This window comes from Haemaphysalis longicornis, unplaced genomic scaffold (genome assembly GCF_048455015.1).
Source record: "Haemaphysalis longicornis isolate Haplotype H1 unplaced genomic scaffold, Haemaphysalis longicornis Haplotype H1 scaffold_1, whole genome shotgun sequence".
Lineage (NCBI taxonomy): Eukaryota > Metazoa > Arthropoda > Arachnida > Ixodida > Ixodidae > Haemaphysalis > Haemaphysalis longicornis.
In genome coordinates, this window is record NW_027526203.1 from 375,880,942 (window position 1) to 375,908,819 (window position 27,878).

Genomic DNA, 27,878 nt, shown 5'->3' on the forward strand with positions numbered 1-27,878 from the left:
GAAATGTCTTCCCGAAGCGGCAATGCGGAACGAGGCTGCAGTGCGGACGTATTCATTTTCGTTGGTAGCTGAAAACGAACTTTCGGTTATCCGTCTTCGGTTATGCGCGTTAAAAGAAACATGGTTTGCTGCAGTATGTTTATGAAATTTAGCACGTGCTAAAAACTGTCGGCTCGAGAGCCGGAACTTGGTCCGAGAAATTAGTTAATGTTCAGGTTCCCCTCCCTAGCGTTCTATTTAATGTCGTATTTATGATCGTCTGACAAAGAAGTCCGCGAATTGACTAAGAAGGGAAAGGCGTTGACGTATTTTGGAAACATATTATACGGTCTTTGAAATACGGCCGCTAGATATGAAGTGCTCCCGAAAACAGGTACACCACTCCTTGAAACTCTGGCTGAGTTTCTCATCCAAGCAGTTCAATGCCGGAAATGCCTGAAAACACACTGCTTCAGTCGAGCGTTCACTTCAATCCCTGCATACATAAACATTTCTCTCTCTCTCTCTCTCTCTCTCTCTCTCTCTCTCTCTCTCTCTCTCTCTCTCTCTCTCTCTCTCTCTCTCTCTCTCTCTCTCTCTCTCTCTCTCTCTCTCTCTCTCTCTCTCTCTCTCTCTCTCTCTCTCTCTCTCAGGAGTGGTGGTTTAGGCCAGTTCAGAGGGGTTGAGCGAATGAAGCAACCAAACTGTTGACCAGAAACTATCCTTGACGTAGGCTCTGTGAAGAAAACATGCGTCGAGAAAGCTGGATGATTCTTGTTCTTCAGATCACACTTTATTCTAGGTTTCCGGGGATCGCACACTAGTTTATTAAGTTTCTTTCACGGGGTTGACCCTGAAAGACAGTAACGCGACTTGAAAACATGCCAGAGCCTTTAAATTCTGAGCCCCTACACCGAACTTCATCGTTGGCAGCTGTAGCGCGAGATAACAAGAACTTAGGCCAATTAGCCTTTAGTTACTTTGGGCGAATAATGGCCCAATTATCCAGGCTCCGGTGACTACGGAATAAGACACGTGTCATCAGGACAAGTGGAAGAAAACACAACACGGTGGCCCGGAATTAATGAATAACGAGTGATACGGAGATGAAGAACACTTAATTATATTAGACATTATTTGAACGAACAAACGAACAAACGAACAAACGAACAAACGAATAAACAAACAAACCTCCGTTCAACTACGTACTCGAGCCTTGGTTCCCGCTTTGTAGTCATAGGACGGCTGGTAAGCGAGCGGGAAATAATTCACTCTGAACTAGGCGGGTAAACGGTAAACTTTGGAACTTGGGATTAATGTCGCCAACTCTTGCAGGGTCAGCTGGGCGACCAACAAAACTATCGGCACCGCACTAGTGGAATTACGACGACTACTCACAAAGACCTATCCCTGCTTGCTGGGATGTTGAACAACGACTGGCTGGTATTTAGTTGGGGTGCTGAAAGCCCCTTCAAACTTAAGGCTTTCAATATGCAAAAGGTTTCCGCAGACAATGCAGCTTCGGAACTTAGCACGCTGCAAAGTGATTTGGAAGTACCTGAATTATGGTCGAAACAGCCGGCCCTTCTTGTTAAACCTGGTCGCTGTTTTAGGAACGCCGTCGCAGTGTTTACAAGGTTGGGTTACACGTGTACGGGGAAGCCTGTCAAGATAGAACTGCAAGCCTGCTTTGCCGCTCGTGTCACCATCGCTTTACAGACATCATAGGCGAGCGAGCGTGTTTGGACAGGAAATTGCGTATACCTTCCACGCGGAAACTGTAGCCATCCCAATAGCGCTTCAGTGGGCAAATTGGGCCTTCACTTCGTGGCCCTGCGCTTTGTGTAACGCTTTGCAAAAGATTTTGCATGGAGGAACTAGGTAGAAATGTCCTCTACATAGCGAAACAGTTACGGATTAACGGATCCACAACTCGCTTTCAGTAACCATTCTCCCACGAAGGAATTTTTGGGAATGAGGATGCTGGACAGTTAACTGAAAAGAAGACGCCTCGGACCCATACACCTCTTTGTAAGTGAATCACGGAATAACAGGCACTGAAGGGCGCTTATACGCCGATGAGTAGCGCAGGGTTACCAGATTGGGTTATTAATAGCCAAATTAGGCTACTTTCTGAGTGAGTTGGCGTCGAAATTTTTCTTTTGCCTGTCTGGCTACTTTTGGTCTACATGGCATTGAGAACTGCAACCCCCCACCTCCACCACGAACGCGTCTCCACAAATATGGTGACGCTAAGAATGGGGCGCGTGCAAGAGAGATTTACCGGCATGTTTGCAAGCTTTCCACGTGCAGGTTTTCAACGGGACAACAATAAGCAAAGGTCGGGCGCGCGCGCCTCCTCCTCGCTAAACCCGCGCATTTATGAGTTAATGCCTTGGGGAGAAAGGGGGGGGGGGGGGGGGGGGCACATCTTTTGGCCGCAGCCAGCCCGACGCGGAAAAACGACCTTTGCAGCGGCGATCGACTGACCTTCCTTTGTTCCCGTACCGAGAGGCTGCAGTCCAGGACCTCGTGTCCTAGGGCAGGGGAAGGAAACCCCCAACTCTAACTTGCCTAATGTATGGAAACATAAATAATGGCACTTTCAGCGACACGTTGCCGTCCACGGGAGCTTCCTCACTGCTGGCCACCTGACTTCCGTGATCAGTGGGTGCTTGAGTGATTCGGTGTTGGCGTCGGACATAACATTGGGCCGAACGTAGTGTGCTGCACTCGTCACAAAGGTACTGGGATCAACATTTAGACGTGAGCTCTTGAAAGACATGTCTGGCGCACCATATTCGCTAGTTCTGTATGAGAGCACGGACGTCTCATCCACAAGGGAACTAGCTGTCATGGCGCGTTCTTTTTTTTCCGGAAGCAAAAATGGTTTTGTTACAGCCTTTCTCAGCCTGGTGTCTGTAACTGATGCATGGGCGGAGGGTCTATTTTCCCATTTGAAGGCGCTGCTAGCTGAATGCAAACTTTAGGTGAAATGTTGTATAGGCCTCGGGACAGACTGGGCAAGCGTCATGGGTAGGAAGCACAGCAGCCTTTACACTAAAACGAAGGCAGAAAATTCTTGGATTGTGCTTGTAAGGTGTGTGTGCCATTCGCTACAGTTATGCTGTAGTGAAGTAATCGATGTGCTACCCACGCACATTGAATACCTTGTACGCGAAACCTTCAACTGGTTCGCGCATTACCGAAAAAGGGAGCAACAATACAAGGAAACATACGCTGCTATCACCTCGGGCGATGTCCCGAATAAACTGGTCTGCGCGACAAGATGGCTAAGCACTGCACCTGCCTTGCGGTCAATCTTGAATCAGTGGAATGCACTGCAATCCCATTTCGAAGCTAAAAGTAGGAAACGCTGCTATGCAGCAAAGCGAAACGTACACCCGCACTAATCGAAACGTACACTAATCCACAAATTTTACTTTTTATTAAATTTCTAAGTCTAATCATTGACGACTTCGAGCGAATGAACAAGCTCTTTCAGTGCGAAAACCCGGACCCTGTCAGGCTAAATAAGGAATTGACTTCGTTTGTGAAAACGCTTATGGCAAAAGTTGTAATGCTGGCTATGCAGAGCCTGACAACACGGAATGGGAGCAGTATAATACTGGATGTTAGGGCATGCGGCTTTGGAGTTCTTTTTCTCGACTGGCTTGAGAAGTCTTCGCTCAGTGATCCTGACAAAGTTTGTTTGTTGGAAAGGTGCCGCAAGTTCATTATTGCTTGTATAAAATGTGTGCTGAAACGGCTTCCTGTGAGCCTGATTCTTCTGAGTGACCTGCAGCTTCTGAAAAAAATATAAAAAAGTACTCATTAGATTTTTTCTTCCGCCCGTTTATAGTGAAAACTTCAATTCCGGTTCTGGAATCTGAGTACCGTTTGCTCCAAACGAAAGTCAACGATCTGCCAGATGGTACTCAGACCATGAACAAATTCTGGGTGAGCGTAAGGCAAAAAATTCCCCGCATTTCCCCGAGGGGAAGAATGTGAAAGTGCGAATGCACGAGTTGAATTTGCGCGGTTCGGTAATGTTCGCGAAAGAGAGATCACACACACACACACACAACTACAAAGAAAGAAAGATGCATTTATTCACAGACACCTATTTGTGTTGTCGTTGTACTTGATTGCTAGAGCGGATCTCAGCTTTGAAATTTCGTGTCAGTACTCCTTTAAGCAGGTGCATTAGCCCTTCTCACGCCCGATTCTTGGCCAATCCCCCACGTGGGTATGTGCCATGTCAGCGGCCAGGCAGCGCGCGCCCATCTCCCCCCGTTGCCAAGGAAGACAAGGAGATTCCTGGCCAATCCCCCACGTGGGTATGTGCCATGTCAGCGGCCTGGCTGCGCGCGCCCATCTCCACGTGCGCGGACATCGCCGGTGGACGCAGGTTCAGGGTCGCTTAAGAAGTGCATTGCACTTAAAAAACGCTGCCAGAAGCCGGACCTTCCCTCTGATGTCTGAGCTGGCGCTCTCTTTGCTATCACTACCCGTGTCAAACGAGCGTTCAGCAGAGAGAGAGAGAGAGAGAGAGAGAGAGAGAGAGAGAGAGAGAGAGAGAGAGAGAACAATATTTTGTGGCCCGATAGTTGCTCAGAGGGTCGGCGCGGACGAGCTCAGCTTGGACCCGACGGCGGCGCCTGTGGCCGGGCCGTTCATGGAGGTGATCTGCTCTTCAGCCAAGTCTCGCTTCCTAAAACTAAGCTTTTATAGAATGTCTTAAATAGAATGTCTAATGAGAAATTAGTAGCTCTCCTTCATGTGAAGTTTGATCTGGTCAGGAACGGAGGCTGCTGTAAGAGTTTTGAACCGGGACAAGAATTTTTGTCCCGTTTTACTTCAAACATTATGTATGGGGCAAGCAGTTACACTTCCACATAAGATCATGATGGCTAAGATCTCTCTCTAGCCTACTGTACTCTATGCATGCTATCTAGCCTAGTGTATCTTCTTTGTGGTGATGTTTATTTCAATGAGTTTTTGTAGATATAAATCTATGCTTGTAAATGAGCTCTTAGCCCTCATAGCTCTTATATAGGTATGTGATTCTACAAAGCCTTGTCAGTTTCTGTATGTATATATTGCAAATAGATCGTTCTGTGTGCTGTTTTTCTCTCACGGGTTTGTTTCTTGGGTCAACTTTTGGGATTCTGCGAAGCGTTGCCGTTTCTGTATGCAGCTGTATAGATTGTAAATAGATGCTCTGCCTGCTATATGTCCCTTAAGGTATTGGCTGTGTTGCATGAAGTTATGGGATTCGATGAAGCCTAGTCAGTTTCTGTATGCAGCTGTATAGATTGTAAATATATGTTCTGTGTGCTGTTTTTCTCTAAGGTATTTTTTTGCGTCCTCAAGTTATGTCATTCTACGAAGCCTTGCCAGTTTCCGTATGTAGCTGTACATATTCTAAATAAATGTTCTCTATGCTGTTTTTCTCTTAAACTTTGGTTTTTTGTTGCCTAAAGTGACAATAAACTTTTTTCTAAACCGTATGCAGTCATCGCGCCATCATTTTCTGCAACAAACTATAAATGTATATGTAAACCATCTGTTACATTACAGCTGTTTCTGATTTGGAGTTGTTCCTGGCATGCGTACAGCAAAAATGTCGGAAAATCTTACAGTTGAGCGGCCAGTTACGCGCCCTACGTTCTGACCCCGGTGATCTTCCTGTTGCGTGTGGACTTCGTGATGATATTTAGCCTAGAATAAACACATGGTGCGCGCGGTGAGATAATCACGCCGTTCGCACCTCAAATGTCATGACCAGAAAAAAATGTCGTTGCGGAAAAGTAATTTTATGCAAGCAAAAAATCATTTCCAAAAAAATTATTTTGGGCTACTTTTTGCTACTTGAAATTTTCGCGTTGAGCTACTTTTGGGCTACCGCAGAGGCTGATTTGGCGGTTTGTAGTTCCGGCAATCTAGTAACCCTGGTGTAGTTGCCGTTTAGCACACAATTATACTAGACTACAATAGAATGCTGGGATAGTTTTGCTGAAGTTCATGACTGAAAAAAAAAGACAGTGCGACAAGACCAAGACTAGGGCGAAAAAAGAGCAACAAAGACTCGCAAATAAATTTATGGACCGAAAACAGCTAACATATATATTATTTTTTCGTACTTGTCGTTTGGTGCTATTTTTTAATCATGATTTAGACGTGCACAAAAAATACGTTAATGCAAGTGAAGTCAAGCTGCAGAGATCAGCCAACCATTCGCGCCATTAGGCGCACGTTGCCAGGATATTCGAAATTCCCTTTTCCTCAATGGGCGTGCGCCGTACGGCAGGTAAGGACTGTAGGGACGCAGCCCCTACGTGCGCCCGCGGAGGGTGATTACACTGCAGTGAGTGCCGGACGAACACTGATAGTGGCGTCAGTGCGTCATGGTGCCCGTGCGCGCGTGTGCGATGAACAGTGAGCCGCAACGGACACGTGTAGTGCAACAGAACCCGGAGCATGCGCACAACCAACAGAGTGGCTTAAAAGCGGCGCTCACAGGAGCAGCTGGACAGTGCGCACCGAGGGACACGCGAGAGCAGCTGCGGCCGCGGGCGGCGGCGAGCCACGACCATGACGCCCGGACCGCGAGGAGCAACCAGCGTCCGAGGCGGACGCTCTTCACCCGACGTCGGCACAAGTGACTGAAGACGTCGTAGTGAGTGTACAGCACCATACTGTACCTTTCTGGACAAGCAGGGTTTCAACCACCGCAATGTTTTCTTTACGCGCTTTCGGCGCTCTCTTTTTGTTGCCTCCCAACCTGTCTTGTTTGTTTTTTCCTGTTTTGGTTTTCCCGGAATAAACCGGTGATTTGTTCTCATGCGGATCGGCGTTACTTCGTCGGGCAGGTTCGGGCTCGCGAACCCTTTACGCTCCTTCAGGACACAAACTTTCCAAGGCGGTTTTTGCTTTGAAACTAAAGGTACCGCTCGATTTAAAATCTTAAATGCTGAAACTAAATTTTCTGATGGTGAAAACAGGGTGCATTTCAGCTCCGGCTGTGCTTATTTTTAATAGACGACGTCGTATATAAGCGCACTGCACAGCAACTGCGCTTAAAGATTAAAGGGTATCTGCAACACTTTTTTCTAAACCTTAAATCTTGCAAAACATAGTCAACCCGCACATTCAACACTTCAATAAGGGGGTCGCAAAGTACCTCAGCCAAAAATTACTGCTTTATGCCCATTAAATAACTCAGAAACTTGTTCAAAAGATTTCTATCCCTTTCCTGGTTTTGGCAGTTTCTTCTGTGGATCGGCTATTTGGCAGCTTTCATTCAGTTGCAGCAACGAATGCATTCTATCGCCGCTTTAAAAAGACGACCAGAAAAGCAAAGCTGCAACGCGAGACGTATCTTGATTGACTGTGGGGTTCAACGAATCGAAACTACACAGGTTATGAGGCGCGCCGCAGTGGTGGGGCTCCGGATTAATTTCGACTACCTGGGGATCTTTAACGTACGCCGAAATCTCGAACACACGGGCGTTTTGTGCTTGTCGCCTCCATCAGAAAAGCGGCCGCCGCGGCCGGGAATCGAACCCGTGTCCTCGGGCTCAGCTGCACAACGAATAGCCACTGAGCCACCGCGGCGGCGGAGGGAAGGAATATCTGCTGCGACGAGCAAATCACGCAGTGCCGTTCTGTGCTGGCGATATCTATAGCCTGCGCAGTGTTTCCAGACGCGAAGGAAGGAGCGATAGCGTTTATCGGAGGTCTTGCAGAGTACCTTGAGACCTTACAGAAGGTACAACCGAAAAAGAATAATGCGTGATAGAATCGGAGCCAGTATTCTTCCACAATCGAACGTCTCAGGTGTCGCACTCGCGCTCACTGTGATAATTAAAAACATAAACAAAAAAGTTGTTCATTAGCATTAAGAATGGCTGTACGCCAGCACAATTCTGACGAAAATTTTAAATCAGATACGCTTCATTAGGTTTTGTGGCCAAGTGCAAAACATAGTGGTAGAGAAAAAAAATATGAAGAAGCTGCTCCCCATTGACAGCTCAAAAACTTTCCCCACAAAATGGCAGCCCACAACGAAAGCCCACGAAAATTGGGCTTTCATTGGTGCTCTTGTTAGATGTAAATTTATTTTTTTTCTTATACTCATGTATTTTTTTTTCAAATCGAAAGAAATTTGAGCATATTTTATGACTTAAAAATCTACTTACTCTCGAGTTGGCTGAAAGCTTTATGAGCTACCAAAATATTCCAGAGTGTTGTAACTTGTATCTTCCTCACTTGCCCGACCATTAAAACGGCACGACCATGATAAATGGTGGTCTCCCCTGTATTAGGCTGTCCATATCCCGCTGACGAGATGCAGGTAAAAATGACGGGTACATTTATTTTCTAAGCATGGTTTATAAAGATATTTATGACGACGTCTAATGGGGGTAAATTTTTCTTCGACCGAAAGCTTTCTTTTAATATTTTAAAAGTCCGGCGCAGCTTTAGCTTCTCATATATCGTGCTCACTGCCAAGAACGATTTCCCTTGCTGTAGGCTGTCGACGCAAATGTCTTTGTTCCTCAAGTCGTAAGCGAGTGCGCTTTAATGAAGGCAGTAATAGAGCGTACACGAAAAAGAGGGAGTTTAACCCGGAAACTGTTCGGTTGGCAACCCTATGGGAATGGGGGTTGCAAAAATTGAAAAGGAAAGAAAGGACAGCGGCATAAAACAAAAGAGAAAAAAATGAGGAATGAAATAAGAGAAAAAAAAAGCAGGAATGGAAATGGAAATACAAAGGCAGTACAAAGGAGTAGCGAAAAATCGAGAAAATGCGTAATAATAAGCACGTAAACCCACAAAGGGGGCGAACAAAGGACGCTCCATGCTAGTAGCGTCACTACAACCGTTCAGATGGGCGTGCGTGCATCCCTGTGGGACTGTGACGGGTAATGTCTCTAACCCAAATAGTCTGTGCTGTAGACGGTGGTTGTCGATCAAGTTTGCGGAGTGCGGTTGAGAGCGGCTGACTCGGAGTTGTGAATCCGTCAAAGTGGCACATAAGAAGTTCAATGGCCTGTTCGGTGGCGCCCACATGCGAAGTAGAGCTGTTGGCCATGCCGATAGTGAAACAGTAAGCACTGGTGACGGCCACACCCAGCCACAGGCGACCAAGTAATGTGACGTCCGGGTGTGATATGTCAGTAGGTAGTTGGCACTCAAAATCGGGGTCGAGTGAGTAGAGACGAACGTTCGAGAACTCCGGTGTGTTCCACTTAGCGAAAGTGACTCCGCGGTCAATGGACCGCAGGACCTTGCTGCATCAGGGCGTAATTAGGGATGCAAGCAAATCTGGCCATTTTATGGGCGTCATGAGTTTCTTTATCCGCATATTCATTCACAGTAATGCCGCAATGGCTTGGGAACTACTGGAAAATAATATCATGCCCATGCATGAACACAAGATCATGTATACATCGGATTTCAGCCACGAGCTGTTCATATGGGCCGCAGCAGAGGGAGGACTGAAGGCATTAAAGAGCGGGCCTCGTGTCTCAGAGCATTGCCCATTTTTCTGATAACTCCTGGTTTAATTTGCTCGTAAAGCCTTATGTTTTTTTGCGTGCGCGTTATGTTGCACGTTTGACTGTGCCGTGTTTATTTTTGCTTATTTGTTTTTAGGAGCCTATTTAGTTTTTACTGATGAAAAGCTTGCTGACCTTTTGCTCTAGGGCCGCGTCGGTGAGACGTAGTTATATCCGAAACCGCGCGTGCTCATCAAAGCTAAAAAAATATGCACGAGCGTTCTTCATCATGTCGTGGGCGTGGCTATCGAGCTCTGTGTGTGTAACAAAATCACGAAAGGCAGGCGCTCTCTTGGTGACATTGCCAGACGTAACTCCAGCATAGTGTTTTTCTTGGGCCAACAAGACGCCAGTCTAATACTGGCTCCTATAGCTTGTGAAGCCATCTGGTCTCTGGATACAGAAAAGGCCGAGTTCCGCATTCGAAATGTTCGTTCCCTGCACCCGCAGTGTGTAACATTTGTTGTCGGTATGCTTGGGGAAGCGAGATCTGTATACATGACCGAAGGCCCAATCCTTTCACCTTGGTGGCTTTTGATGCTTCCCTGTACGTATGCAGGCATGTACGCTACTCATAGCGGTGTCTTAAAAACGCGATAACCAATCGGTGGTCACCATTCAGCCCTACCGTGACTTCAACATTCAACAAGACCATGAAAACCAATCCAAACTACGTCAGCCGATATTCTGACACTTCGAAAAACACCCACTTGTGCCTTACAAAAGAAAATTAGCCGCGTATCTATTTGCTCCGCTACAAATTCGTCGAAAGACAATAGTCTTCTGCCTACCCTACAACGTAATACACACTCCTCACTCCTCCTCCCACCTCTCAAGCGCTTATCCTCCCCTCTCGCTCCTCTCATTGTTGATGCAATGACGATTTTGTTGATTCAATTCAATTTTCCCGCGCACGTAGTGCTGGCGTGCCGTCTGGTGGAAGAACGCGCAACTTGCATAAATTTTTAACTCGTGTACGTTAAAACCAATTTCACCAATACTTTTAATTAAATTAAAATTGCATCTGTTAGTTATGTGATTACATCTTGCCTCAAACATGCCTGAGCTTTCCGTGGCGCGGCATAAGGTGAACATACGTGGCCCGTGCCAGTGGTTTCAGTAGTTTAGAACAGCATGGTCTATAAACACTTCTTGTTGAAATGTTGTTTAATATTTCAGCGAAGCGGTTAGCCTCTCGGTGGTCGGAAAATTTCATGTCGTAGACAAAAAAACTCAGGCAAAACCAAGCATACGGTGAACATACGTGACCCGTGCCAGTGGTTTCAGTAGTTTGGAACAGTATGGTCTATACACACTTCTTGTTGAAATGTTGTTTAATTTTTCAGCGAAGCGGTTAGCCTCTCGCTGGTCGGAAAATTTCATGTCGTAGACAAAAAGCTCAGGCAAAACCAAGCAGTTCTCGCCCAAGACGCTGAGGCATGCAATGCATGTCGGAGAACGTAGCCCATCTTTGAGTTTTCGTCCGTACTTGCGTGCAAGGATTTTCTCAGCCCAACATACAATACACGATTTGCCTCTATGTAGATCCAACCCACGAACCCTCTTTCTGAAGCGGGAGTCGTAACTAACTCGCCAGTTTGCCGATTTGGCGGCTCGATGGTATGGATTTATATCGAACTTCATTAGCTAGCCAAGGAACCCAAAATGCGGAATAATTATTCGGCGTTGTTTGCATAGCCTTCATCTCATGAAAGCAATGCTTCCGCAATGATCAGAACAAAAACAAATCCAAAAAGAAGCCATTATGGATGGATGTGGAGTGCAATCTGGTGTGGGAAAAGAATAAACCAGGCATTACTCGTAAGCCTGCAACTGCTCGAATGCACCATGCGAAAGCTTATTTGCTTGCCGTGCAATGTGCTTAGACCGCCGGCTGAATAGGCAACTGCAACCCGTATAGCTTTAAGGTTGCCATAGCACCAGACTGCAACCTCGGGGTCTTCACGTGCACTCGATATTGGCCGTGGTGTTTGCTTCTTTGCTCACTTTGTTGCCATGAAGGCGTTTTTCAGAGCGCCCGCTCACTTAATTGCGGGCTTGATTTCTTGCTGGCCTATTTTCTCTCCTTCATGTCGGTGGTTGGCGCGCCTTGAATCAGCCACTTGCTATCCTTGCTTGGTCGCTTGCTGGTTTGCTCACTCGGAAATTAATTTTCGCATTTCGTGCAACTTTCCCGTGGGAAGATAAAGGGTTTCCTATTACTATCACCTTTATATCATGGCAGAATTGGAACATTGGCCATTTTGTGATCAGTAGCATGAAGATTAAGGCCGAAGTTCTTCCCGCGGTCAGTTTAAACAACCTGATTGTGTTTTTGTGGGCGGCCATTTTTTTTCATCAATTTAGTCGAAATAACCATCTCATCCTCCATTGTGACTTTCTTGACCACCCTTTTCACCAAATATTATGCTTCATGCTTTTCTTAACGTTTAGCAAGCAATAGAACCTTATTTACCCCCTCCAAGAAAAAAGAGATTCTCCTTCATTATGACCCGACGTCAAAGAACGAACGCTTCCACATTTGTGCGCAAGGGTAAAAATCCCGCGCATTCGTTACTACGATATGCCTATGCGGCAGAGCTTGCCAGTTGACTCGTCCCGTTTCATACGCGCAATTGCCGCGGGCGACCGCACGAAGAGAACCAAGAACCCGTGCGCGACAACCAAAAACGACCGCCGGTGCTGGCGCATTTTACGGCGAATCTCAGCAGCGCAAAGGGAAGGAAACCGACTCGATGTCCCCTCGGGCTCTGACTTCAATATTCCTGCCGAGTGCGACAAAGAATGGGTTTTACTGTGGGTGAAGGGGTTTCTGGCTCAAAGAAGCCACCACAGCAGGATTGAGTGCTGAAATCGGAATGCCGGCGAAAGCGGTTAATTTGGCGCCGACTCGGGTCGATAGTGTGCAGCCCGCTACGAGTACATAGCGAAGCCATTAGAACGGAATCTGCTCTCGGCTCCCCCAGGGTGAGCCTCATTTTGCCAGCCTGCCTTAACTCGGTCTTTTTGCCTTGCTTCTTCATCCCGTTCCTTTTCCGTATTCGGTAGAACCATTCCTTTCTGTCATTTAGGGCAAAACCGCACAAGTCTATAAGAAAAAAAAGAAAGGGCTCGCACATCAGTGATCCCGTTCGTCGGAACCTTCCGGCATACATGTCTTAGTTGATCAGTATAAGGAACGTTACTCATTTCTTTACACGGAGGCTTAAATGCGAATCCTTCACAAGAGCGTAATTTTATAGATCGGAAAAACACCGGCACAAGCTGGAGAAAGACCAGCAAGGGCCCCTAATCGACGAGAAAACAGAAACTGACAAAAAATCGATAAGAAGATGGAAATTTTGCAAGATACTACCATGCCGATTTTAGTTTCCCATTTGAGAGCCTCAATTAGACTGCACGTTCAAAACTATTCTTTTTTTTTCTTTCTCGGAGGAGGGTGATAGAGAGGGACTAAATTTACTGCACAATCGGCCGCAGGAGCATCGAAATACATGTATACTGACATTGAAAGATTTTTATCAATGCCTTAACCGCCATCTGCCATTGACGTTGTTGAAAACAGAGGAGCAGGCGACGTAGAGAGAGGGCCACTTTATTGCGTCAGCGGCTAGAAGCGTTCGCAAAACACTAATGATGATACGCACGCCCCCCGAACCCACGCATCCGATCCGTTCGTGCCAGCTAGGTTCGTCGTCGTCTTCTTGTCCCAGTCGCCCTCAATTTGCAACATACGTACATGTCATTCTCCTGGAGCCGAAGTTCGTGCCCGTATCTTCCATTTAATTACGTCATCAACTGCATTGTTTTTGCGTCAAAATCAGCAAAGGCAAAAGTAGCAGTCTATTATATAAGCCGATAGTCCGAAAAAATATCAGTCATTTCACTCTGTGAATATAATTGAGGAGCTGTTTGGCGCACAACACGAAGGTGACAGAAAATTTTGGAAAAACGTACGAACGCATTTATTGTGAACTAACGACTTATGACAAAAAACTTAAACTCGACCTAATAATAGAACCATTTTAGCAGCCAACTGTCATACAACTTTTGTGGGGAAAGTATCGGTAGAACAAGAATTACAGCCGTTTTCTGGATCTGTACTCCTCCCGTTGATGCTGATGTAGTGACAGCAGACTGGAATTCTCTAACGTTTACAACTTTAATGTGAATTAACTAATTATGAGAAGTCAATGAAACTGTAAGTAACCATTAAGCCGACTTAGCGACCAGTTTTTAGGTTTGGTTGGGAACGTTTTCATAAACAATAACTACGGCTGTCTAGTGCTAAGCATTAGCGATAAATTTGCCCTTGCCTCAATGCGATTTTTTATCGCGGACAGGAAAAATTCCAGGAACCCGTGCCGTAAGACGTTTCACTTTTAAACAGCAGCAGTTAATCAGACTACTCACTGGCCTGCATGGTTCCTCTAGAAGTTTGAAGCCACGCTGAAACCGAGCCCCACGCCCCGTCCTGAGAAGACTATAAGGAATAGCCGCAGATCGGCTTCAGCACAATGCTCCGGTACGACAAATAGGCATGACTAAATGTGCCAATTTGGCGGATGACGAGGCAAGCATGTGATTTCAGTGAAAAATATAATCTGCGCAGCGGCAAAAGCGCAAATCCATGCCCGGCGTTGCTGACCCTGCGCAGATTCCATTTTTCTCCTACACCCGCCGCGGCGGCCGCTTTTCTGCTGGAGGCGAAAAGCGAAAATGCCCGTGTGTTCGAGATTTCGGCGCCCTTCAAAGATACCCGGGTGGTCAAAAATAATCCGGAGCCTTCCACTACAGCGCGCCTCATCGGCTGCATTGCGTCGGCGCGTTAAACCCTACAGTCAATTTTTGATTGATTGTGGGAGTTGAACGCGCCTACGCAACGCAGGCGATGAGGCGCGCCGTAGTGGAGGGCTCTGGATTAATTTTGACCACCTGGGGATCTTTAACGTGCGCCGAAATCTCGTACACACGGGCGTTTTTGCTTTTCGCCTCCATCAGAAAAGCGGCCGCCGCGGCCGGGAATCGAACCCGTGACCTCGTGCTCCAGTCAATTTTTCCCTTACGCAAATCTGCAGATAATAGCTAAAGAATGCTTATTAATACCCCATTACCAAGGTACTATCAGAGAGAGAGAGAGAGAGAGAGAGAGAGAGAGAGAGAGAGAGAGAGAGAGAGAGATAGACAGAGATAGAGAGATAGAGAGAGAGAGAGAGAGAGAGAGAGAGAGATAAATAGAGATAGAGAGATAGATAGAGATAGAGAGATATATATATAGAGAGAGAGATAGAGAGAGAGAGAGAGAGAGAGAGAGAGAGAGAGAGAGAGAGAGAGAGAGAGAGAGAGAGAGAGAGAGAGAGAGAGAGATGGAGAGATGGAGATAAAGAGATGGAGATAGAGAGATAGAGCTAGAGGGATAGAGATAGAGGGATAGAGAGATGGAGATAGAGATAGAGATAGAGAGATAGAGAGAGAGAGAGAAAAGTAAAAAAAATTAGTAGTGGCTTAGCTCTTCTATGCCAGGATCTACGTAGCGTGAGCTAAGGCTCAGCAATCCAGTCCAATCCAGTCCAATCCAGTCCAGTCCAGTCTAATCCAGTCCAGTGCAGTCCTGTCCAGTCACTGCTCCTCGCGCATGCTAAGCACGGCTCTTCACGAGCCACGCGAAACGGCTATCAAGCGGCTCCGGCGCATCGTAATACTTGGCTACTGCGCAATTAAGGCGCACACCGCAACACAATCCACTTTAATCCAATCCAATCCAAATCCAATCCAATCCAATTCAATCCTAGCCAAGCCAAGCCAATCCATTTGAATCCAATCCAATGCCCCTCGCGCTTGCGCAGAACGGCCCTTCACGGCACACGCGAAACTGCTCAACCCCGGCCAGTGTAGCTTAGGCTACAAAAGAAAGATCAGGAGGTTATGCAGAGCACCAACATTCCTCGGGAACGTAGGTCTTGAAGGCGAAAGCCCAGCGACCATCAAAGGCTTCTTTACCGCAACATCGTGGTTGCGTCTCTTTCTTCCCTTTCGTTCCTTCGTATTGCGACGCGAATTGCCCCGACAGGCAGACTAGCCCCAATTCACGCGGCAGCTTGCCCAGTCACAGCGCTCCTTCGCGTGCACCTGTTCTTCACGTGGCGTTACGCGCACCTTTCACAGTGCACGCACCAGGGTTATTTTAAATGCAGAGCATTTCAGTAACTCATGATGTCATCCGCGTTGACGTCCGTAGTCGTAGTCCGCACGCCTCCCCCTACACTATATAAAAAAAAATACTATCCGGCGCCTGGTTTCGATCCCTCGACCCTGCGGGCGGAACGCAATGTACATGGTGCTCTACCCACTGCGTCACAAAGCCGACACAGAATGGGAGGCTACGAACGCGCCTTATATCCTTGACTCATTCAAACTACGTCAAGAAGCTGCTGATACAACGCATTCACTACCACCAACTCCCCAAACACTAAACATTAACGCAATACACCCACCCCCTATGCGACGCATTTACTCGAGTCCCCCTCGAGGGGAGATGGGCCCAATTTTTTGTTTCATTGAGCCAAGTTGCCGGTTTAACGCTGCGGCTAGCGCACTTGCCGCCTGCTCTTGCTAGCCGGGTTGAAATCCCGCCGAAACTTCCCTGATGTGTTTTAGGTGCAGAGCATCTGATTCACTCGCCTTGTCCCTCAGGCGTCGTCGTCGTTGTCGTCGTCGTCGTCGGCGTTGTCCACCCCTCCCCCATTCTCCTCGGCGCGCCAGCTACGCTCTCCGCCGCTCACCCCCTCTTCTCTCCGATAGCGAACACTCTCTCGCGAGGGGCATTGGATTGGATTGGATTGGATTGGATTGGCTTGGCTTGGCTTGGATTGGATTTGGATTGGATTGGATTAAAGGGGATTGTGTTGGATTGTGTTGCGTCATAGCCGCGGCAGACGCGCTGGGGCCGGCGCATGTGCAGTACTCTCTCTTCCGCGGTTTCCTCTCCTTCGGGCGCGCTGCGCATATAACCGGTGTGCCGTTCTCCGGCGAAGCAACATCCACGCTTGGCTCAAACACCTAGAGTCCACGCCGCTTTACAAGTACGCCAACGTCGTCATCGACTGGGACCGGCTTACGCAGTCCCCTCAACGTTATGCGCGCTATAATACGCGGTCCCTTCACCGCTCCGCCTATTTGTCACATCTACACAGGGGTTCCCGCGAGGGGAGGTGGGAGTTTTTTTAGTTATTTATTTTCTTTTTATGGCGGCGGTAATTTTGTTATCATTCGTGTCGACAGACGACGAAGACTACGGTCCCTTTTCGCGCTTGATGATGCAGCTAAGGCTCTCGCCTTAATATTCGGTTTAATATCCTGCTCTGGGGAAAGGTAAATAAGAACGAAGCAAAAACGAAGCGGAAGGAATGGGGAAAAAACGAGGAGAGATCCCTCTGAGGGTCTCTCGCGGGGTGCCAAGCAGATAATTAATCAGTCGCGTCAAGACATTTGCCGTGAGGGATCGTTATTCTAACTGAACAAAACAAGTATGCATCACACGGATATCATGAGTTTACTTTCCCGAGCTCCAATTTCCACCGAACGGTGCAACACCGAACGGTGCAACAGCAGTGTGGGCCACGCAGCAGCGCAGCTCACGCTGGCAGCCGCAGCGTGCGGGGATTTCCCTCTATCCCTTTGTCTCCCTCTTTCCCCTTCTTGTGATTTTTTTTTTGCTTTTGCTCGATTAAACGCAGACCGGGCAGAGCTGACCGGATCTGTGCGTCTGTAACACACCCGAGCGCACGTACTTCCGCCGCTCGATCCGACAGCATGGGATCAGTGGCAGCATGAGCGTTTTTTTTTTTTTTTTTTTTTTCAAAAATATCTGCTTTCCTTTGAGAACTACACAGCATTCGTGAAAAAGTTGGCTTTGTCGCCAAGTGCGCTCTGCTGACGTCCACGAAAAAAATGACGGAGGATTCGGCTGCGCCAACCACTGAGCATCGTACGAAAGCCCATTTTCTTCTACCAAGTTTTTTTGTTAAAGGAGCCATGAAGTGAAAATGCAAGTTGGTTTTATTTGAAAGATTTCGTGTTTTATAGTGCCCCCAGCGCTTGTCCGGATACAAACGGTGCTTTATTCACTGAGAAATTAAACAATTTAGGTTAAAATTTTGATTTTCCCGCTCAATCGTGCGTTTTCGTGGTCCCAAATGACATCACAGGAACCGACCGCTCTGCAGCCTAGAGTACCTTCATTCACGCATCCGCCGTACAGGGTAGAGACACGTATACGCTGGCGCCGCCATTTTCGGTTGCTCGCTCGCCGCCGAAGCAAGTCATTGTGTCAAAACCGCGCTAAAATTATCGCCGCAACGCGGTTTACTGAAGAAGTTTGAATCTTATTGTCTGTTTCGCGTTGCTAGGTCTCGTGGGAAACGAAAAGAATAACGCGTTGAGCCCGTTGGCCCAATTGCGGCGGCACGGGACCGTTCAAAGGTTGTCTCCACCCTGTACAGCGGTGTTGGTTTGTTCCCGCGTTTCTTTACGTTCTCTAACCTAGATGGCGCCACCATACCGTGGCAAGCGTTTGGTTTGTTTTTGCCCGCATTTAAACCTGGCTTGTTTTTGTTCTGGGAGAAAATATTCGTTCCCTGAAACAGTGCTCGCTCGACAAATGGGGTCACGTAAGACACCGTTGCTTGCGCCAATCGGCCAGTGTCGTCTGAGACAACCCCAAGCCCCGTAGTGCTGTGCAGCTAAACCAAGCATGCTGTGCGCAGTACGAACAGCAGAACGCATCAGTACTTCTATTTTTACATGTGCTTTCGTAACTTCCACTGTTTGTCCCATCATTCTTATTGCTTTGTAAAGAATGTGCCCTAAATTTAAGCGCAAATCGCTCGTTCGTCTAGTTCGTAAGCTCTACCTAATTTGCGCTTGCTTCTGCCAGCCTCCGCCAATCGCAGAGCTTAGCTCATGTGACATCATAGGTTCCGTTGCGGGAAATGAGCTGGTGGGTCGCATGACCATTCCCGTTTTTCCTAATTATGTAGCTTATTTGAGCGAAGTTTAAGTTAAAAGTGGTGTCAGTATGATTCTAACGAGACAATCTTTTGAATGAACCAAACTTGTGTTTTCTCTTCATGGCTCCTTTAAGGTCAAGACCCGAGGTTTTGGTTTTAAACGGCTTCAGATTTCCCGCTCATGCCACAACACGCACCGTGGGTGGGCTGCATGGAGATCACCTCCAATTGCTTATATCGAAAGGATCCGGTTTTTGTCGTTCGGGTGTCCCGGTGAACCACCTTATGACATGTTTCTTTAATGGCCTATATATAGTCTACGGTGGTGTCGGCTGTGTCATAGCCCACCCAGCCACCTCGATCAACAAAAAATCCTGGGTTTGAGCTGTAGGCAGCTTCACCGTAAAAATGTTTTCAGAATGACGCCATTATGGATCTGGGATTTTTTACACTGTCAGCCAACTATTACGGGCAGTGCTGCTCCGGTTTTAGTAATAAATTTATTTAGCAAAATTAATATTGCATCTCAGCCTATATTTTCACACCCACTGCTTCAGTGGAAATATTTTATGTCGTTTGGTTTGGCCTGGACAGAAACTCGTGAGGTTGCCTCGCACGTCGCGGGACGTATAAATGTTCACTCACAGTGCACTTGTAGCACCCAGCTGTCGGCCACCTGGTCGTGCCCGGGCATCTTGGGGTTGGTGGCGACGCACCTCAGCTGACGACCGTTGTCCCTGGCCCTGGGCACGAACCCGAGCAGCGAGGTGGTCACGTTGCCGGAGGCCGATACGCGCGACTGAGCAAGCGACGCGTTCAGCCGCACCCCGTCCAGCCACCAGGAGACGAGCGCCGGCGGCAACGAACCCTCGGCCTCGCACTCGACCTCGGCGCGGAACTCGGCCGACAGGAAGTCCTGCTTGCCTCGGATGACCGCGCGAACGGGCTTCACTGTGAACGTTCCACAAGGGCAGGGTGCGACGAGCCATTTTCAGATTATCAGCCGTGAACTATACGCCTCCGAACATTTCTGTCCGCCATAAGTGTGGAAGTTTTGGTCCATGTAGAAATGGCATATCATTGTATGCGACTTCAAGCTGAAGTAGCTCACGATTTGTCACTGGTCGCCGTAGCCTTATTTCTTTGTCTGCGCTGATGGGCTTCAACTGACCTCCCCTCCATCCAAGGTACACGATCGCATAGTATTCCATGTGCTACCATCCTCGAAGCGGAACTCCATGCTATCAATCGAGCCATAGACTACATGTTTAACTTTCACTCCTCCGTGCCTTCCTAGGTACGCATCCTGACGGGCTCTTTCGAAGCGCTAAAGATTCTAAAAAGTCACACGTCGACCAATACCATCGCCAACAAAATCCTTCATCAGATCTCCATCCTGAAATCTAGCGGCATTCATGTTCGCATTGACTGGTCACCTGGACATGAGGAGTCACCCCCGGGGAACCAGGCAGCCCACTCGGATGCACGGGATTGTATAACCTCTAGTCCTCCGCTGCTACCCGACTTGGCTCCTCCACCTACTGAGACATTACCACCAGCAATACAGCTTGTACGTTGCAAAAAGGAAAAAGAAGACCGCCTCAAGACCCTCACTCTATCCGGCTTTTTATCCGCTCTGCCCTCGCTCCCAAGATCAGCAGAAATTTTTATAAACAAATATTTAGACCTTCCGTAAACGGTACACCCCGTCTCTGCCGCCTTGATGTCCCTTCTGCGCCTCCGCCACGCCCGCCAATCTCCATCCCCTAATTTGGCACTGTCCGAAATTCGCGCGCTACAGAACCTTCAAGCCTCCTCCAAATACATACTCTTTATGCATCTACCCTCGTACACTGGAACCCTCCATGCCGGCTTTAATTGCACACTTTTCTCTAAAAAGCGGTTTGGCGCGAGCAGTTTTAAAGTCGTGAGCCTGCTGTCCTCACCCCACGCGGCCTTTCCAGCCTTCTCAAGGAGCGTACCTGTTTTGGGTCTAACTGTCGCTTTTAAGATGTCCCAAGCCACAAACACCCCACCTTCTACTCCCACTTCCCCCACTTGACGTAGAGTCTTCCTGCCACAATAAAGGCTACCTCCTCCACCTCCTTCATTATTATTGGTGCGGGCAGAGACGCGCACTTATGGCTATTTTCGATGCTCAAACAGTGACTAACTTCTCTGTCGTTCTATTACGGGCTTTTTTTATCGAACACAAGCACGCCCCATCTTTCGTAACTGCGTGGTGTGTAAATTACGTAACACCATCTACTTTCGAACTTGCTATACGATGTCTTACCTGAATTCAAGATTTTAGATTTGGTATGTAAGTCTACTGCTGGAACTACAGTGTGTTACGCAAAGAATTCAGTTTTTAGGAATGCAAATCACTAACGTATATCACTTTTGTTTTATTTCAGCCTAAGATTTTGTCTTAAATAAGCTCAACATCAACGTAACAACGCGTTTTTTTCCTCAAGGAGGAACGAAATCAAAATTTGTTCTTGCTCGATAGCAGAAGAATAAAATATACAGGTTCGCTTTTAGTGAGCCGGTCATTTAATATCGATTGATTGTAGGGTTTAACGCGCCGACGCAACGCAGGCGATGAGGCGCGCCGTAGTGGAGGGCTCCGGATTAATTTCGACCACCTGGGGATCTTTAACGTGCGCCGAAATCTCGTACACACGGACGTTTTTGCTTTTCGCCTCCATCAGAAAAGCGGCTGCCGCGGCCGGGAATCGAACCCGTGACCAGGTCATTTAATATCAACCAATGACCAAGTAAAGACGACCACAAACGAGGGAAATTTTATGATTAAAAGTCACAAGGACCCCGCTGTGCTCGCGGGATCTAGAAAGTTGCGTTGTATACACTACACCCAACAACACAATCGCACGTCCAGCACGAATATTCACCACATTTAGTTGTAAACACTGCGGAAATTGTTGTCACAAAATAACAATTCAGTAACACATCATCGCGTCACACGCTAACGTTATAGAAAAAATCAAAACACGGAAAGTCAATCCGTGCACAACGATAATATACAGTAATAAGAATGCAATAAAATCCAATATCGCTGCATAATATGCGTAAACATGTATTCCACAGCTGACATCTTCCCTCGCGTTGAAGATGACCACGATGACGACAAGGATTGTTAAGGTTTAGCTCTTGGCCAGTTTAGCAGCCGTGATAAAGAGTACAATTTTCGCGAAACAAAAATACAGCCCTGTTCTTCGTTATTCGACTATTCATCCAAAGACATCCTTTGTTTATCTGTAATGCCGGACAAAACGGAAAATACCTCGCCCTGTTTGCGACCGCCGCTCCAGCTGCTGTAACGACGTCACACTGTTTTGTGACGTGCGTTTATGCCATCTCAGTCTTCTGAATATTTATTTTCACCCATTTAATATTTAATAAATGCTTTAATTTGTTCACTAACAAAGTTCACATTTCGGGGGTTTAACGCGCCGAATACCTGGGCTGCAAGGCGCGCAGTAGTGGAGGGCTCCGAATTAATTTTGACCACCTAGGAATCTTTAACATGCACCGAAATCTCGACACACGGTAGTTTTCGTTTTCCGCCTCCATCAGAAAAGCAGCCACCGCGGCCCGGGTCGAACCCGCATCCTCGGGCTCAGCAGCACAATGCTTTAGCCACTAAACCACCGAGGTGGGTGCTTCTTCGCTAACAGGTTGCACAGGCGGACATGCTTATATTCCTTACGTGGAAAACTGGGCATGTTAATACAGAATCTCAGCAAAACAGCGCAAAAAATACAAAGACAGAGCGAGGGCGACAAGGACCGTGCAGTCCTTATCGTCCTCGCTCTGTGTTTGTCTTTTCTGCGCTGTCTTGCTTAGATGCTTGTATTCCTCGAAATTTAACTCTTCGTACTTGCTGCGACATGGTAGCCGACGTGAGCAATTACGCGGGGAGAGGTTCCGAGGAAACCGCGCTTTCGAGCACGATTCTCTCGGGAAATATGCCGTTTAAATTGTCCACAGAACTTAGAACAAGGCCTACGCGTCCTAGATTTGAATCAGGAAAGGTAGTTAGACATGTTTACAACTGACTTCAGTGTTTCTTTTAAATCTTTACGGCACCGAACGGGCTAAACCGGCGACCAAGGGCTTTCTCACTTGACTGCGGTTCGCATGCACGCCCACCCGCCGGCCGGGGGTGCGGCTATCTGTCTTATGTTTCCAGAAAAACATCACGCAGGGGTCCCGTGAACAAGATAACCTCCAATCGGCCAACCGGGTGGACGACACCGGTTGCGGGTACTTTCGCTCCAATGGCGAAAGTACTTTCGCTCCAGTGTTCGACGAAATCCGCTGATCCGAGGCGCCGAGGCTTGCGGAATTTTGGCAAAGGCGTCTAAAAAGCCGACACCTGCCGTACACAAATTACGTCATCTACGTGAACCCTACGGCGACGCCACGCAGAAGGCGGAGTTTGAGGTACCCAAAGAAGGAACGATCGAAACGGAACAAAGAGGAGAACTAAAGCGTGCAAAAAACAGCGCGCTCCTCTCTTGGCCCCATAGATATAGTACGTGCCTCAGAAATGAAACACATGATCGCTCAAGCTTGCCTAAGGCGAGTACTTTATAAAGTACTCGCCTTAGGCAAGCTTGAGCTTAGATACACAAACGCATCGCATGGTAGGAGAGAGAGAGAGAGAGAGAGAGAGAGAGAGAACGATCTTTAATGAAGTCTGGTGATGTTAGCCGGGCTAAAATGCCTAACTTGCGACGCCAGTTGACGACGTGATAAAGATTATGGCGATGATGTTCAAGAACTTGATGCGCACAGAAACGGCAAGTTATTCACAGTGACTGGTCTAGACCTGTGTGTTGCAGGTACTCTATCAGAGCTTTTGTAGCCCGTAAAGCACGTTTGGGCAAGCCCATGGTCCTAAAACGTCCTTTAGCTGAATGTCCCCGGAAAGTGGCAGTCCCAAAGACACTGCGAGGGACACTCTTTGAGCACTGAATCGAGGACATTCACAGAGCAGGTGCTGGAGGGTTTCTCGCACATCACAGTGTGGGCAGAGTGGCGACGTAGCTTGTTTCATCTCAAAGGAGCCATGAAGTCAAAATACGTTTGTTGTATTCGAAAGATTTCGTGTTCTGTAGTACCCCCTGCGCTTTTCCGGAATCAAAAGATGCTTTATTCACTGAGAAATTAATCAATTTAAGCTAAAATTTTGATTCTCGCGCCGAAACCTGTGTTTGAACGACGTTTGAAATGACATCATAAAGCGGTAACCACACGCACGCGCCCGCGTGCTCGATTCCACACGCGTCGACACCGACCCATCAGTGTACACAGGAGTGTGGTCTGTGTATATCCGCGAAATGTAGTCCAGGGCGAAGCACTTTAGTTCGGGAGCCGGAAAAAGTTGCCTCCTGCATGCCTTCAATCCTTTGTGGGAAACTGGCCGTCTAGAGCCAAGGTGGAAACACGCTCGCCTTGTCCCAGTCCTAAACCTAGGTAAAGTTCCCACCGCCATAGAGTTCTACCGACCTATAGCGCCCCTGAGTTGTGTCGGGAAACTGATGAAAAAGATGGTGCTGTTCCGCTTGGGCTGGGATTTGACCATCCGAGATATATACCCAGAACATATGTCTAGTTTCCGCAAGGGTCGTAGCAACCCCGACAACGTCATCGCCCTTGCGAATAGCATAAGACATGCAAAGTGTCGGCAGAACATTACTGTTGCTGTGTTCCTCGACATCAAGTCAGCGTACGACTGCATGGTAGGAGTGGCACCACTGTCGGCGCTATGGAGCCTTCATCTTCCGAACTTCAATTGCTCGCCCGCTATCACGTTTCATCTCATTAGAATGTATGCTTAGGGATCCTCTGCAACTTGTTTTTTTTTCTGGAGGGCGGGGGAAGGAAAGCTTGGCTCATTTCGGATACGTGTGTTCGACTGATAAACAATTAAACATTTTTGTAATCGAAATTTCTATCATTATTGATAAGGGTAGTCGATCAATCGCCCAGCCATGTTAAACTAAATTATAGCAGTCAGGCAATGCTATTTCTGTGGGATTGTGTGAGGAGTAGATGAATGTGAAAAGAGTGATTTGAATGCTGAAACTTTTTAGCAGAAGATCTCTTTAGACCGACACAAATCCGTCCGGCGTAGACAGAAAACTACGAGCGCACGGGAGCGCTTGCCTCGCGGTGACCGCCCGGCGTCGTCCAGGCTTGCGCGTTGGCTTACGCCACATGAGGAGCTCCCGCCTTCGTCGTCGTCGTCGTGTAATGACCGGCGAGCCACGGGTCCACCGCGCCGAAAACGATGACGGCGAATCTGCCAAGCCATCTGTAGTGATGGCAGCGTCGATGAGCCCCGACGGGGCGACGTCTCCCCTCCCCTGTGTCATTGGCCACCTTAGTTGTGTATCTTGATTCTGTCCTTTTCCCGTCGCCGGGAAGGGTGTGGTGGCCGGCGTAAGCAGGTTGCAAACGTTTTTTGTAATGGCGGTGGCCGTCGCCTTTGTACGCAGCACCGGAAGATAGCTTCCCCTTGAAAGCCTCCTGTCTGTAAAACACGTAGGGGGCGGAGGGCAAAGCCACATGTGGTATGGGCGCCGCTTGGGGTGGAGGCCTGCTCGAAGGAGACAGGTTGGTAACTGAATGCGCAGACATCTTTGAGTTTGTCCGGAGCTTCGGCAGAGTGGTTGTACCAAGAATTGCTCCCGCGGCGGTTTCTGGGCGCCAGAATCCCACGCATTTCTCGCCAACCGTGCGGCGGTTCGGCGCCTTTTTGCCTTCCAGGCACCTATCAGGGATCGTGCGGCGATACCCTCATCGTGCGCTGTTGCGCACTTTTAGTTTAATCCAGTTTCATTTTGTCTTCTATCGTGCTTCAATGTCTTCTGTTAAGTCCTTGTAAATACGTGTGAATAGTATTTTCTCGTCCTCTGCCCCCTGCGTCATCAACAACGGGTACTTCCCATACCTCCACAGCGACACCACCCAACCTCTACAACAAACCAAACTTTACTCCATCCCTTCACAATCGACACGCAGAGACGGCCACCGGACGAGCTAACGAACAAGTGGAACTCTGCCTAGGCGAGGACGTGCTACAAGATGATCTGGCCTACGCGGCTGTACCGCCGGACGATGACGATGAAAGGGACGACGATTGCTACTGAATAAAACACTGACCACTGTACATACTTCAATGGCCATTGCGTTACATTGCCGTACAAAACAACTTTGCACTGCTGGGGTCTGGCTGCTCTCGATCTCCTGGGATCCGCAGTCAGTGTGGGGAGAAGCTATGTCGACCCCAGCTCTGCTGTTTCTCCAGCCTTGCACCACTAGTGCAAGCTCGCCTGTTTTTCTGTTGTTGATCAAAAGACGTACGTGTTTTGTTTCTTTTTTTATGGAATTGTGATGAGCTGCATGCGCGATACTAAACGTTACTCAAAGAATATCGGGTGACTCGGTTCAATTTTAGTGTATCTCAAACTATTGCTTTACCGCACTACCCATTAGTGCGGTAAAGCGGGTCATAAAATAGGCGCGCTTCAAACGCGCTCGTGCATCTCATGCCCAGCGTTGATTGTACCAGAGGGATCGATACGCGGTGGATTAAGCTGTGACAAGAAACGAAAGGACACCAAAGAAAAGAATTACGGCAAGGGTGTTTTTCTTCCGAGCTGCCCGGGCCTCATGAACTGTCCATTGTTTCTCTCCTCGGTGGTCAAAGCCCCGAGCCCAAGTCTGGGGCTGGCGAGGACTGCTTTGGAAGCAATATTCGTCTCCGAGGCACTTAAGAGGCTGGCCAAAGAGAGCTCACGATGACATCCATCCGGCTTCCTCCGCCATCACCGTCGAGAAGGACGTGACGGGGGAGGCTTCCCCACTCACCGCGGCTTCTGCCTTTTGCTTGCGGACGGAAAACGACGCGACTGGCGGCCAACGGTGTCGCCTTGCGGCGGGAAATACAGGTTCCACTGATTACGGCTCCCGTGTCCCGTCGTCAGCCACGGCGATGTTTTCATTTTATTTCCGCTCCTCCTGCAGGCCTCTTTACGTACCCTGTTTTTGATTCTTTCACGCACATCTTTCCTACGCTTCGCCTTCATCTTTTTTTTTTTTTTGTTCTGCCGCTTCTAACCGGGTGCAGTGGCGGCAAAACCTTGCGGCGTTCATTTCGGGGGCCTTCATTTCCAGGGCGCGCGCGCGAGAGAGAGGGGATTTGAGCATGTTTGTCTCAGCAGGCAGGCTGCGCACGTGGCGGGCAGCGGCATATTTGCTCCGCGCGGGAGATGTAAATGAGAAGCTACAGTTCGCTTCCCCGGAGCTGCGCGTGTTCTTTCTATTTACCACTCGGAGCCACTTCTTTATTCTCCCACGCCGCGGACTCCCACGGCGTGGTTGAACTACAAAGTTGAAGAAACCGCCCGACAGAAAGCAAGGCGCGTCGAAACTCGGCGGCAATCAGCGTCTGGAAAAGCTGTCGACGCGTGCCGGCACGGTGAGCTAGAAGAAAGTGAATATCCGTTATGCACCGGAAAGGCTCGTTACCATGTCTGGAAATACGACAGCGGGCTCAGCAGCGGACCCGGCTCGTTTCTCAGCGACTCGCGCCAGCGCGCACGGCAATACGTGACAGGAAAGCCTATGCGGGTAGCTGTAATCATAAATTCGACGCCAGCGCGCCATTGAGGGGGCGCTGAGTTTAGCGCTAGCCTGGCCGATGGGCTGAACGCCGGCGCCGAGAACAACGCCTCCTCTCCGGAGCGCCGTCGAACGCCAAGTGCGCACGCACGCTATTCCACATGCTCTCTCCGGCAGCCCCAAGGGCCGCGCTGCAAACGCAGTTCCGAAACGGCAGAGTTCACCCAGTTGCCGCGGCCGACAGCCAGTCCATTCATGGCTGATTTCAGATAAGATTGAACAAAGTGTGTCTGGTCGACCTCTTCAATTGGCTTGAAAATTTTTATACCATTCCCTGGTTATTCCAATGTGAACATTTAGCAATATTTTTCCACGGAAAATTTTTGTCGGACTACAAAGAATTTTGGAACACGACAATTAAGGTGAACCCCAACAGCAACAAAAATATTCAGGAGGGGCAATCCGCAAACTTTATGCGCAATTGACGCGTGGCGTACGTTTATATAAAAGAGTTTTGCTGCTATCCAGGATATAAATTTGTCGCAATAAAATGTCAAATTCGGCTCCGAGCGCAATTTTGCTCTAAATTTGAGCCAAAATATTGCAAAAAGTACCTCAGTTAGAATGTTCAAATTGTACCCACGTG

At 48.3% G+C, this 27,878-nt stretch overlaps 1 protein-coding gene across 1 annotated transcript in view; it reads right to left on the minus strand.

Annotated features, from left to right (window-relative positions):
• The window catches only part of LOC144155117 (protein turtle homolog A-like), a 325,730-nt gene that overhangs the window by 75,777 nt on the left and 222,075 nt on the right, over positions 1-27,878 (minus strand). The window contains exon 5 of the mRNA XM_077686370.1: positions 19,220-19,525. Coding sequence (XP_077542496.1) covers positions 19,220-19,525 — 306 coding nt within the window. The remainder of the gene's footprint in view (positions 1-19,219; positions 19,526-27,878) is intronic.